This window comes from Trachurus japonicus, unplaced genomic scaffold (genome assembly GCF_045865225.1).
Source record: "Trachurus japonicus isolate A0001 unplaced genomic scaffold, Traja_1.0 AP030558.1".
In the NCBI taxonomy this organism is placed as follows: Eukaryota; Metazoa; Chordata; class Actinopteri; order Carangiformes; family Carangidae; genus Trachurus; species Trachurus japonicus.
The window spans coordinates 7,337-20,144 of NW_028220691.1; the positions used below are offsets into that span (position 1 = coordinate 7,337).

General features: G+C 40.7%; 1 protein-coding gene across 1 annotated transcript; it reads left to right on the forward strand.

Annotated features, from left to right (window-relative positions):
• The first annotated feature begins 4,632 nt into the window (after window positions 1-4,632).
• LOC146960229 (cytochrome P450 7A1-like) lies at window positions 4,633-9,731 on the forward strand. Its single transcript, XM_085772516.1, has 8 exons — window positions 4,633-4,966; window positions 6,055-6,295; window positions 6,385-6,594; window positions 6,751-6,945; window positions 7,098-7,297; window positions 8,237-8,367; window positions 8,558-8,736; window positions 8,858-9,731. Exons 1-8 carry the CDS (start codon window positions 4,884-4,886, stop codon window positions 9,158-9,160), a joined length of 1,542 nt encoding a protein of 513 aa, XP_085628642.1. The 5' UTR covers window positions 4,633-4,883; the 3' UTR covers window positions 9,161-9,731.
• The last annotated feature ends 3,077 nt before the right edge of the window (window positions 9,732-12,808 follow it).

Consider the following 12,808-nt stretch of genomic DNA (forward strand, 5'->3'; position numbering starts at 1 on the left):
TGGGAAAATAATTCACTATAATTGTTGTTGAGGCAAGACTTGAACCAGCAACCTTCAGGTCTCCAGACCAGCAAGCTAACCACTAGGCTACAGACAGAGACAGTATGTGAGGGGTAAAGAAAACCTTTGATAAGAGGATCACTGGCTTCTGCTTAAAAAAAAAAGTAAGGAATCGAACCCATGACCTCATGATCAATAAACCTTTACTCTGCCACTTCGCCACAGAGAGCACAGACATACGCATGTTTCAGACAGAGTTGTGGAGAATTCTCAGCATTGGGCTGAATGAGAGCAGAGAGCTCCCTGGCTGCATTTAAAAAATATTTAAAATTATTATCTAAGTCTCTTTGCATTTTTGACCAGAATTTTAGCCAGAAGACAAGTGTGGCTACAAAACTGGAGAAAATAATTTGTCTAGAGTTTAATTTGCAGAAAAAGTTAAATATTTTAAAAGTATAAATAGTTAAAAAGAGAAAAGTAATGCCGATAAAGTTCAAAAAAAGCTGCACGTTTTGATATATGAATTGTTGAAATAGCACAACACCTAACACACTAACCATATGGCCACAGAGAACCTGAGTTACAATGAGCTTTATACTATGAGGAATCAAAGACTGTCCAATGACAGCTGAATAATTAGTGTGACTGCTGAAGCAGTCACACTATTGTTCTTCTGTTTGGCCATTTTCTTCCGCCTTTTTACGGTCTTCTTCTAGTCCTTCATACTTTGTGCTATTTCAACAATTCATATATCAAAACGTGCAGCTTTTTTTGAACTTTATCGGCATTACTTTTCCTCTTTTTAACTATTTATACTTTTTCAAATATTTAACTTTTTCACAAAAAATCTCACATTCATCAAAGTCTCAACCTCTCTTCTTCACAACTCCACTGTAGTGTAGGGGTTAGGGTAACTGCCTGCCAACCCTAAGGTCACTGGTTCGAATCCAAGGGAAGAACTCTTGTTATGTTATGTTGAATTCTGCTCTCCTCCACCGCCTTCAATTGGTTACAGGTGTTTGTTATCTCCTTGATTACTCATACCAATTTGCAGCACATCATCACATTACAATGAATGACAACAGTCTTGAAAGCAGTGTGCTCTCTGTAGCCGAGTGGCAGAGTAAAGGTTTAGTGATCATATGGTCATGGGATCGATTCCTGCCTCAGTCTTTTCACTTCATTGCTTGACTTTTGATTCCAATTATTCAGCTGTCATTGGACAGTCTTTGATTCCTCATAGTATAAAGCTCATTGTAACTCAGGTTCTCTGTGGCCATATGGTTAGTGCTCAGCCTGAAATTCACAGACATTTTCATTCTAAGTCATTCAAGCTTGACTCTCAAGCTTTCTTGATGTTGACAGTGTGCAGATCATTAACAGACAACAGTCTCTGCAACTGTGTGTGCACCGTGGCCTAGAGGCAGAGTGGAAGTCTAATGACCATGAGGATGTGGGTTCGATTCTGACCTTGGTCAAACATTTGTATGGTGATCACAGCTTGCACTATTTGCTAATTCTGCAACAGCGTTCAGTTGCTATCAGCAGTCACACCATTTCCATTCTTGGAAATGCTTTTTCTAGTTGGAATCAAAAGTCAAGCAATGAAGTGAAAAGACTGAGGCAGGAATCGAACCCATGACCATATGATCACTAAACCCTTACTCTGCCACTCAGCTACAGAGAGCACACTGCTTTCAAGACTGTTGTCATTCATTGTAATGTGATGATGTGCTGCAAACTGGTACGAGTAATCAAGGAGATAACAAACACCTGTAACCAATTGAAGGCGGGGGAGGAGAGCAGAATTCAACATAACATAACAAGAGTTCTTCCCTTGGATTCGAACCAGTGACCTTAGGGTTGGCAAGCATCCACCCTATCTGCTACACTACAGTGGAGTTGTGAAGAAGAGAGGTTGAGACTTTGATGAATGTGAGATTTTTTGTGAAAAAGTTAAATATTTGAAAAAGTATAAATAGTTAAAAAGAGAAAAGTAATGCCGATAAAGTTCAAAAAAAGCTGCACGTTTTGATATATGAATTGTTGAAATAGCACAAAGTATGAAGGACTAGAAGAAGACCGTAAAAAGGCGGAAGAAAATGGCCAAACAGAAGAACAATAGTGTGACTGCTTCAGCAGTCACACTAATAACTAGGAAAAAATCCACACAATAACAGTAGTGCCCGGGCTTCGCCCGGGCACTGGTCCCTGCAGCTATTTCATAGCTGTTGGGACCAGTGCCCGGTGCGATTGCCCGTGGCCCTAATAAACAGGGTTACCTTTTTTAATGTTATAGCTGAGAAGTGACATGTGTTCAAAGTCATTTTTGGTCAAACTCAAGACCCTTGTAATTAAGAACAGTTTAAAGCTAGAATTTTGTCAGAGGTCAGGGCCGGGGAGCATACGTCAGTCCGACTGCCCACAAGTCCGACGGCTCATTTCTCCGACTACCCATTCTACAGTGTTGAGGTTAGGTTTAGGGTAAGGTTAAGGGTTAGGGCTACTTAAGTCGGAGAAGTGGGAGGTCGGACTGATGGACGCAAAAATAAAGAAATGTATGGTCGGAGTCGGAGAAATGGGTGGTCGGAGAAATGGGTAGTCGGACAGACGTCATGCGCCCGTCAGGGCCGGGGCAGTGCTGCCTTTTTGTTATTTCACCATAAAAAATTCAAAATCACACATTGTTCAAAATGTTTCAAACCCTCTGTGTGTAATAAGAGTCTGGCCCTGAAAGCATCTATATGCTATTATTCAGTCTTACTAATAATGCCCCCTTGTGGAAACAGAACAGGGCAGTTTTTTTTACACTGACATGTTCCAATCCTACACAGCTGACCCCATCCACCTCATTCTTGTGAGGAAAACTTCCGTTGATGAAGCTCTTAGATGACACCTTTTAGTTTGTCACACCCTCTTCCTCTTCCTCTTCCTCATCTTCCTCATCCTCACCTCACTACTTGTACTTGTACAAAATAGAAATGGAAATAGAAATAGAATACTGCACCTGGTTAGAATAATATATTGTGCTGTTGTATCATTTAAAAGTGACAGTGACAGAGCTGTATTATGATAGGCTGCTGTTAAAGACTGGCGGATGTTGACGCCGTGGCAAGGCAAGGCAAGGCAATTTTATTTGTATAGCCCGTTTTTACAAACAGTTTGTCTCAAAGGGATTTACATGGCATCGTAACAACATCCTCTGTCCTTAGACCCTCACATCGACTGAGGAAAAACTCCATGGAAAACCCTTTTAACAGGGAAAAATCGGAGAAACCTCAGGGTGAGCAACAGAGGAGGGATCCCTCACCCAGGACGGACAGACGTGCAATAGATGTTGTTAGAGACAAGAAAACAGTTTATGTCACAGAATGTGCGAAATATGGAAATGTTAGCAGGAGTTGATGAAGGCAGCCTCTGGTGGGGGGGGGGGTGCAGGGAGAGCTGGCCAGCTCGATGGGAGGACTGGGTGTAGGAGTGGGGTCTACTGCTGAAGGAGCTGCTCAGAGCAACATGGTGCCTGCAGACCGCCTGAGCACATAGTCTGGCAGTCACTATGATGCACGACTCCTTTTGAGTAGCATGTACATCACCGCTTTTTGGCTGCCATACAGCGATCACTCCGTGACAAGTCTCTCTCTGGCTTCTTACCAGGAACAAATTTGCATGTGGAATTGAATGACACGTCACGTGAGAGCTTTTTTCTGGGCGTTTTTTAAAAACAACTCGACCAGATTAGACTTCTGCAAACGATGTCATCACTGTGATCATACAGTGTATTTTATATCCCAAAGTCTTGTGTTAAGAGAGGTGTTGCTCTTTTTGGGTGGATAAATGATTCATTGTCTATCCAATAAGTCTAACTACACAACTTTCATGTCATCTTTAGTGTTGTCTTTCTTGATGAACTAGATTTGATCACAAACCTGCACAATGGCAAGCCTCAACAGGTCATACCTGCCATATACCGCACAACAGTGATGATCATTCCTGACATGCAAACTCAGACAGTACACGCTCCACAAAGACCTTGAGTCTGTTTACTAACTTGGGTGCCCTTCAGGTGGAACTGTCCATGGACTCCAGTCAAGGCCAATTCAATCACACACACACACACACACGCACACACACACACACACACACACACACACACACACACACACACACACACACACACACACACACACACACACACACACACATACGCTCACTCATGCACACACGGTCAGGTTCCAGAGATAAAAGGCTGAAAGACTTTTTTATGTTTTCACTTCAAGAATTATCTTAATGTGAAATCTGGAATTTAAGATAAGCTATCTGTTACACAGGAGTTTTCTTTTAGCTTCTTAGATATGACCCTGCGCGTTCTTTTGAGCAAAGGAAATGACTCTTTTCTGAAATTGGAAACAAATCAGAATTCTTAAAAAAAAAAATCGTCTGATCTGTTTCCAATTTCAGAAAAGAGTCATTTCCTTTGCTCAAAAGAACGCGCAGGGTCATATCTAAGAAGCTCATTGCAGGGAGGGTACTAATGGTCATTCTGTTGCACAACACAATGAAAAAAATGATGTCCTCAGGCCCACCCCTGAGCACAAAGCAGGTATAAAAACCTCCCACATGCTGCATGTCATCACAGTGGGTTGAACCAACACTGCTCAGTGACACATATACACAGGTTTCTTACCGAACCTGCTGTGACAGGACCTGTCACTTTGCATTCATTGTCTCTGGACTGGAAAACTCCAGGAACTTTAATACGCATTGCCCTCGCTAAGACCGTTGACTTTAATCGAGCAACCAACACTTAGTTCATTGCACTTGTGAGTGTAATCTTTATGAACAATAGCAGTTCTTACTGAGGCTATTGGATCATCGTCATCAACATGATAATAAGCATTGCTCTGATCTGGGCCGTAGTGGTTGGATTCTGCTGCCTTCTGTGGCTCGCTGTTGGGATACGACACAGGTGAGACTGTTGAAGTTGCTGTGTTCTGCTGAACCTTCCACACTTTTTGTTATCTGAGTAAACGTGCACAACAATGATGTGTATGATTCATGTGATCACTTATGCAATCATTTTATTGTGAACAGCCATGTTGTGAGTGCTAACTATACACAAAGGCTTTTGTAGAGATGATGGAGTTTGTTTGGCATGCTGCTGATTCACAAACATAGTCACCAATGCAACAATGCTTAGCTGCTCTTTACAAAGACTATGTTGTGCAGTCATTGGTCATGTGTATTCAGAGTGAAGATGTAGCTGCTTTGGTATTTCCCTCTCTAATAATATTATGTTGTCAGACTATTTTTTTCAATAGATCTTTTCAGTACAGTTATTATTTTAGTGGACTTGGAAACTACCTTTTAATGTTTTGGAAATACTGTGGTTGGTGGGAGTGAGTGGTTCAATTTCAGTAAAACTGGTCTGAATGAGTTTAATGATTAAAGGTATCATCAGCCTTCGGCAGTAGGAAAAAGCATACATCTGGCGGTGGAACCTGTTTTGGAATTATGCCTTCAAGAGTCAAAAGTAGAGTTTTGATAAAAACATGGCATGCATCCAAAGAAGCTGAATAATGTCTTTATTTATGTATGATACAAAATACATAGAACATTCTACAGATTTTGATCACCAAACTTAGAACAAATTTGAAATGTTTGGCCAGAAGAACCTGAAAAAACATTCTTATTGAACAGAGATTATTGATTCCATGAACTGCCAGTGCTTTCTCGCTTGATCACTGCAGCTTTGAATAGCATGAGAAGACACTGTGACAGTAATTGTTTTCAGATCTCATGGGATGTGATTTTTTTTTCTGTCCTCTCTGCTTTGGCAGCAAAAAAAAACATTTTGTGCATTATATTTTTATAATGGTTTGTTCATCAGCAGACAAAAGAGCAAAGTACTTACTGAGAAAGGAATTTAATAATAATCCCTGTACTTACAACGTATCCTTATTACAATCCTTATAATCTTCTCTATTCAGACAGAAATGATAGCAGACACTTTGACTTTCCATCGGTGACGGTTTGTTTTCTTCTCCGTGCCCACAGGCAACCTGGAGAGCCTGCAGTTGAAAATGGCTTCATCCCTTACCTGGGCTGTGCTCTGCAATTTGGGGCAAACCCTCTTCAGTTCCTCCGCAGCCGCCAGAAGAAGTACGGCGATATTTTTACCTGCAAAATCGCTGGCCAGTACATTCACTTCCTGTGTGACCCCTTCTCCTACCATTCAGTCATCAGACAAGGAAGGCATCTGGATTGGAGGAAGTTCCATTTTGCTACATCTGTCAAGGTAGATTTAGGGGATTTTATCATGTTGTGTTCTGTTGCGATATTACTCTTATTACATGGTCCTAACATGGTTCCTCCTGTCTTCACCAGGCGTTTGGCCATGACAGCTTCGATCCTCGTCATGGCCACACCACAGAGAATCTCCACCAAACCTTTCTGAAGACTCTGCAGGGTGAGGCTCTACCCTCCCTGATAGAGACCATGATGGTGCACCTGCAGGATGTCATGCTGAGGTCAGACACACTCAGCCCCAGCCAAGACCACTGGGAAGTGGATGGCATCTTTGCTTTCTGCTACAAGGTTAGTAACTGGACTGAAGGCAGACAATATACAAGATTGATTAAAAACACTGGATGATAGGCCCTAATAGTGGACAGTCTGGACAAAATAACTTTTACATTTTGTATGACAACTGTAACTAAATCTTAACTCTTAATTTGTCCTACTGTTATTCAGGTCATGTTTGAATCTGGCTACCTGACACTTTTTGGAAAGGAGTTTGGTGAAGATAAGTGTCAGGCTCGGCAGGCAGCCCAGAAAGCTTTGGTCCTCAACGCTTTGGAGAACTTCAAAGAGTTTGACAAAATCTTCCCTGCATTAGTGGCTGGTCTGCCCATCCATGTCTTCAAGAGTGCATACAGTGCCAGAGAGGTTAGTGGACTTTTCCTACTACTATTAAGGGAGAAATTACACAACATAAACTAACAAAAAACATAAACTGTCACAATACATGCTGGCAGTCTTCCTTACCTTTTTTGCTCAAAGGAAAACTTGTATAACTTATTTCTGTATTTATTCCCTAGAACCTAGCAAAGACCATGCATGCTGAAAACTTGTCCAAGAGGAAGAATGTGTCTGATCTGATCTCTATGAGAATGATCCTGAATGATTCCTTATCTACCTTCAATGACGTGAGCAAGGCTAGAACTCACGTAGCCCTGCTTTGGGCTTCACAAGCAAACACCCTGCCTGCTACCTTCTGGAGTTTATTTTATATGATAAGGTATGTTGATAGGCTCTCTTATTCAGTACCTTTGGTTCTGTCTTTGAATGCAACAAAAAACAGCCACAATGGTGGATTTCAGTGTAGACTGGAATTTCCACACTAGTATAGACTGTATACTAAATCTTAGACCAAGATCACAAATACAATTCTTTGGCGTATTACTGTCTTTAAATTAGTCAAATAAATAATACACTCTAAACATGTCTATATGCTATAGACATGTATATCTTATATCTAACTGATTGGTCTCAGTAAACCAGTTTAACGACACTGTGTTTTTGGATCTATTGGTCATGCATAACACACCAGGTATCAAACAGAAGATATAGTTTGGGCATTGACATGTAAACTTATTAGGAGCTGCTGCTCTACTGAATTAGTCAATGCTGCAATTAATGGCACTTAAGTTATAGTCCTCACTGACACTTGAACCAAGAGCTAAGGAAAATAAATTTTATTGGACAAATACAGCCAAATGCTGAAGACAACAAAGACTCAAAATAATAGTTGAATGTTGCCATTTGTGGCACCCATATAAAAAAAAAAACAGTTCTGAAGCTCTGAGTATTTTCTTTTCCTGTGAAATGGAAGCCTTGTCACATGCATCAAAAAGGGAAATAATTGCCATTGTATCTGATGTATAGTGGCTTTATAAAGGATTCAAGCCTTTTTACAAATTTTGTAGTAGAACTGTCACTTATTGTTCACTATTGTTTTCCTCTTTAATCTACACTCTCAATGTCTCAAAGTTTCAATGAAGCTATACTGAACTAAAACATAAGAAGTTCTTTGCACAGATGTGATAGCATCCATGGTGTGACAGCAATGAAATGACAATATCTGTTACTGCATAGGTTGACATGAAAAGTAATTCATTATTTGTGAAAAATTGTTAATACCTAATAGTGACTTACGGGTTCTGGTTTCTGTATTCAGGAGTCCTGATGCAATGAAAGCAGCTCGTGAGGAAGTGCAGAAGGTTTTTAAAAGTTCCGGTCAGACAGTTGACCTCAGCGACCCCACACTGAAACTTACCAGGGACCAGCTGGACAACATGCCTGTTTTGGGTAAGATTTCTGCCTAAAATAGAATTTTTTTAACAACAACCGCACTTGCATTCAAATTTTGGCCTGCTGAGACTGAATTCAACCACTGTGTTCTGTGAGTTTTTGTCCAATCTGAGATTAAGCAGGGGATAAACATATATGTTCCTTTTAAATAGAGAAATTAATTTAATTTGTGTTTTTCTGTTTATAGACAGCATCGTAAAAGAAGCCATGCGTCTTTCCAGTGCTTCAATGAATGTGCGTGTTGCCAAGGAAGACTACCTGCTTCACCTTGACAATCAAGAAGCTTACCATATTAGGAAAGATGATGTCATTGCACTCTATCCGCCCATGCTGCACTATGATCCAGAAATCTATGAGGATCCCTGTGTAAGACTCCTTTTTAATGCCTACTGAATAGATGAGAAACTATCTTTAGGAGCTCTGCAAGTTTATGACGCTCTTCTTAAAACTCACCTTCTTTTTTCTGTGTCTTCTCTTTGTCCTGCAGGAGTACAAGTTTGACCGTTTCTTGGATGAAACGGGTCAGGAGAAAACTGCCTTTTACCGCAGTGGGCGACGGCTACGTTATTTCTACATGCCCTTTGGCTCTGGGGTCACCAAATGTCCTGGCAGATTTTTCGCTGTGTATGAGATCAAGCAGTTCCTCAGTCTGGTTCTGGCCTACTTTGATATGGAACTACTGGACCCTGCAATCAAAGTCCCACCTCTTGACCAGTCGCGTGCTGGACTTGGAATCCTCCAACCTACCTATGATGTGGACTTCAGGTACAAGCTGAAATCAGACTACTAGTCTCTGTCTTTGTAAGATGGACTGACTTATGTATATTGCACATAGTATATATATATATTTAACATGTAAATGAAGATGCGTTGCTGCATGTGTAAATAGACTGAATTATACATTTTTGTTGCTTTAATTTTGTGCTGAAGTGCTAAACACTGTGTCTGTTGAAATATGTGAGGTAGCATCTTCAGTTCCTGTGGAAAGACAGACCTAGAGTCATGTAAATGTATACCATGAATGTGTTTTTATACTTCAAGGTGGTAGCTGTGGCCTGGATTACAACCTGTAACCGATGTTTCAAGCATTTGAAAGATGATTTTTATATCAAAAAGGAAATTAATAGCACCAGGCGAAAGCCTGAGAGATTGGTCAGACTAAAAATGAAATGGTCTAAGTCACTAGTAATGAATGATGAGATAAGTGGCTTGCACTAAATCGGCTATGCAAAGACCCCGGTATGCTCCCTTGAGAACTATAATGTAAGTTTGCATTTGCACTCTTTTGTAAATACTACAATTTTAATGTATGTTAAATGTTAGCATTGACTATCAAAGACAGAGTGCTGTGTTGAAATGTGCTCATTTTCTGTGTGTTTATCACATGGCATGAAAATCACATGGATCATGTGTTCTGTTCTCATTTGTCTATGGATATTCTCATTCATCCAGGTCATTGTTATCTCTGGGCAACAAACTGAGTCGAAGGCAACCTCACTAGTCTGACGATCGACGGTCAGACTAGTCAGACTGATGTGTTGTGAACTGATGAAGCAAGAGGCGAAATGTCTTCCTAGTCAAATACAAGTCCAGTTGCCTTTGATTCAATTTTGTTGGCCAGAGATCTGTTCTCATTTATTTGGTACTTTGACGTCAGGACATTTAATTTATGAAGTGCAATTGCTGAGGCAAGCATGACCATTTATTTCTTCAATGAATTAATGCAGTGCAATTCAGTTATCAGTATCATTTTCTGCCTTCACCTCCACCCTGCAATAGGAGATACAGATCAACCTTGGACTTTGCTCCCTCTGGCTTTCTAAGTTTCAGACACTGGTGTCAATGAATACTTGTCAGATTGTTGGCCAATACTGACCTTTATAACGACCTCTACCCTCTCAGTGTCGTGATCGCAAGACCTGCTACTTAACAATATCAGTTTGTAGTTCAGGTGCTCATTTGTAACTCAGGCTGATATTTATGACATAAAGTTGGCTGAACTTTTTTGCAGGTGAAGGTTTTTTTTAAGTGCTGCGCAACAGGAATTCTCTCTTCAAACTGCACTCCAACATTTATAAGGGAGTAATTCATTGATTGTAATTAACTAATGCCTTATTAATACTGTTAATTATATGGCAATTGCACTAAATAGCTTGGCACAGACCTCAAAATGCAAGGTTAAGCCGGAGACATAATCACCTCAAAAAATGTTTTTCATGTAAAACAGGTCATTTCAACAATTAAAATTACCTATTTTACATGAAAAACATTATGCCTTTGTTATGTCCATGTAGACATACCCTGAATGATTCTAATGAACTTGTGGTTAGAGAATTGCTGTAATGATGCAGAGGTGTTTTATTTTATTTCCTCACAGTCTGAAGTTTTTTTTTCTCAACAAAGTTCATCCCAAGAGTATGTGTGTGTATCATGTAGATGCTGAACAAACAGATAATAAATCAATACATTTGTACACCTGTCTCAGTGCTCCATCACGTGTAGTGTTATGCAAGTGTTTTGGCTAGTTTCAGAACAATTTGTCATTTTCCCATCCAGGGTCCAGGTTGCTGAAATAGCAGATCCACTTGCACATGTCTGTGCACCTACAGGAGTGTTGGTCTTAAGATGTATGGAAGCAAATTTTGAAATTAAAATGAAACTGACAAGACAAAAAGAAAAAGAAAAGAAAAACAATCGGTGGGGTAGCATAATGAATTACTGCCTTTGTTGTCTTCGTTTTCACCCCATTAACCCCCTTTCCCCCACCCTACTCCCGATTGGCATATTGAGTATGACCAATTTTTTCTTCAATGAATTAATGCAGTGCAATTCAGTTATCAGTATCATTTTCTGCCTTCACCTCCACCCTGCAATAGGAGATACAGATCAACCTTGGACTTTGCTCCCTCTGGCTTTCTAAGTTTCAGACACTGGTGTCAATGAATACTTGTCAGATTGTTGGCCAATACTGACCTTTATAACGACCTCTACCCTCTCAGTGTCGTGATCGCAAGACCTGCTACATAACAATAGCAGTTTGTAGTTCAAGTGCATCAAAAAATGAAAGAATCAAACAATGCTTATGGCATAAAGTTGGCTGAACTTTTTTGCAGGTGAAGGACTTTTTTAAGTGCTGCACAGCAGGAATTTTCTCTTTTCAAACTGCACTCCAACATTTATAAGGGAGTAATTCATTGATTGTAATTAACTAATGCCTTATTAATACTGTTAATTATATGGCAATTGCACACATGATTAAATAGCTTGGCAAAGACCTCAAAATGCAAGGTTAAGCCGGAGACATAATCACCTCCAAAAATGTTTTTCATGTAAAACAGGTCATTTCAACAATTAAAATGACCTATTTTACATGAAAAACATTTTTAGACATACCCTGAATGATTCTAATGAACTTGTGGTTAGAGAATGAGAATTGCTGTAATGATGCAGAGGTGTTTTATTTTATTTCCTCACAGTCTGAAGGTTTTTTTTCTCAACAAAGTTCATCCCAAGAGTATGTGTATGAGTACAATGTATCATGTAGATGCTGAACAAACAGATAATAAATCAATACATTTGTACACCTGTCTCAGTGCTCCATCACGTGTAGTGTTATGCAAGTGTTTTGGCTAGTTTCAGAACAATTTGGTTGTCATTTTCCCATCCAGGGTCTAGTTTGCTGAAGTAGCAGATCCACTTGCACATGTCTGTGCACCTACAGGACTGTTGGTCTTGAAATTAAAATGGATGAACAGAAATCCTTTTTCATTTTCTTTTTTTTTATGATCAATTATTTATTGTTTTTTTTGCAGACCTCCGCTGTAAGGGGCACGGGAAAGCCCTGTCTCCCCCTTTTCGACCCACACAGCAACGACATCCCACTCTCCAACTTCTTCTCCCCCCTGGCGTCGCTTCCCTCTGAGCCAGTCTCTCCACCGGCTGCCCGCAGCGCGACCCGGCGACGAAAGCGCTGCTCGCCCTGCAGCGGCACTTTGTTGCCAGACTCACCGTCCTCCTCATCCTCCTCATCGCTCTCTCCAGGTCATAAACGGCGTCGGATGTCACTCCAGCACCACTCCATTTCTGCCTCAAGTCCTCCATCTTCCTCACAGCAGCCACCTGCTGCCACACCTGCTGCTCCAACACGTTCTCACCCCCAGTGCGTCAACAGCCTGACGAACGGTCACTGTCCCTCCTCGTCACATGCCTGACTCATTAGGTGCCCGTTTTTCGTCAGGTTTTGACGCGCTCGGCTTTCAGTTGATTCCAATGCAGTTCCCTTCGCGGCGATATGTGACGCTCAGAGCAAGTGATCCAGCCGACCCGGTGTGCGGCACTGACAGACGCTGTGAGCAGAGGAAAACTTTTTTTTTTTTTTTTTTTTTTAACTTTTCCTTAAATCTTTATTGAACCTGATGCTGCTGTGTCTGACGTAGCT

Bases quoted from the DNA above. Each gene is read 5' to 3' on its own strand.
- LOC146960229 (XM_085772516.1), top strand. From the start codon at position 4,884: ATGATAATAAGCATTGCTCTGATCTGGGCCGTAGTGGTTGGATTCTGC. The intron at 4,967-6,054 runs GTGAGACTGTTG...CCGTGCCCACAG, and splicing joins GCTGTTGGGATACGACACAG to GCAACCTGGAGAGCCTGCAG. The intron at 7,298-8,236 runs GTATGTTGATAG...TTCTGTATTCAG, and splicing joins AGTTTATTTTATATGATAAG to GAGTCCTGATGCAATGAAAG.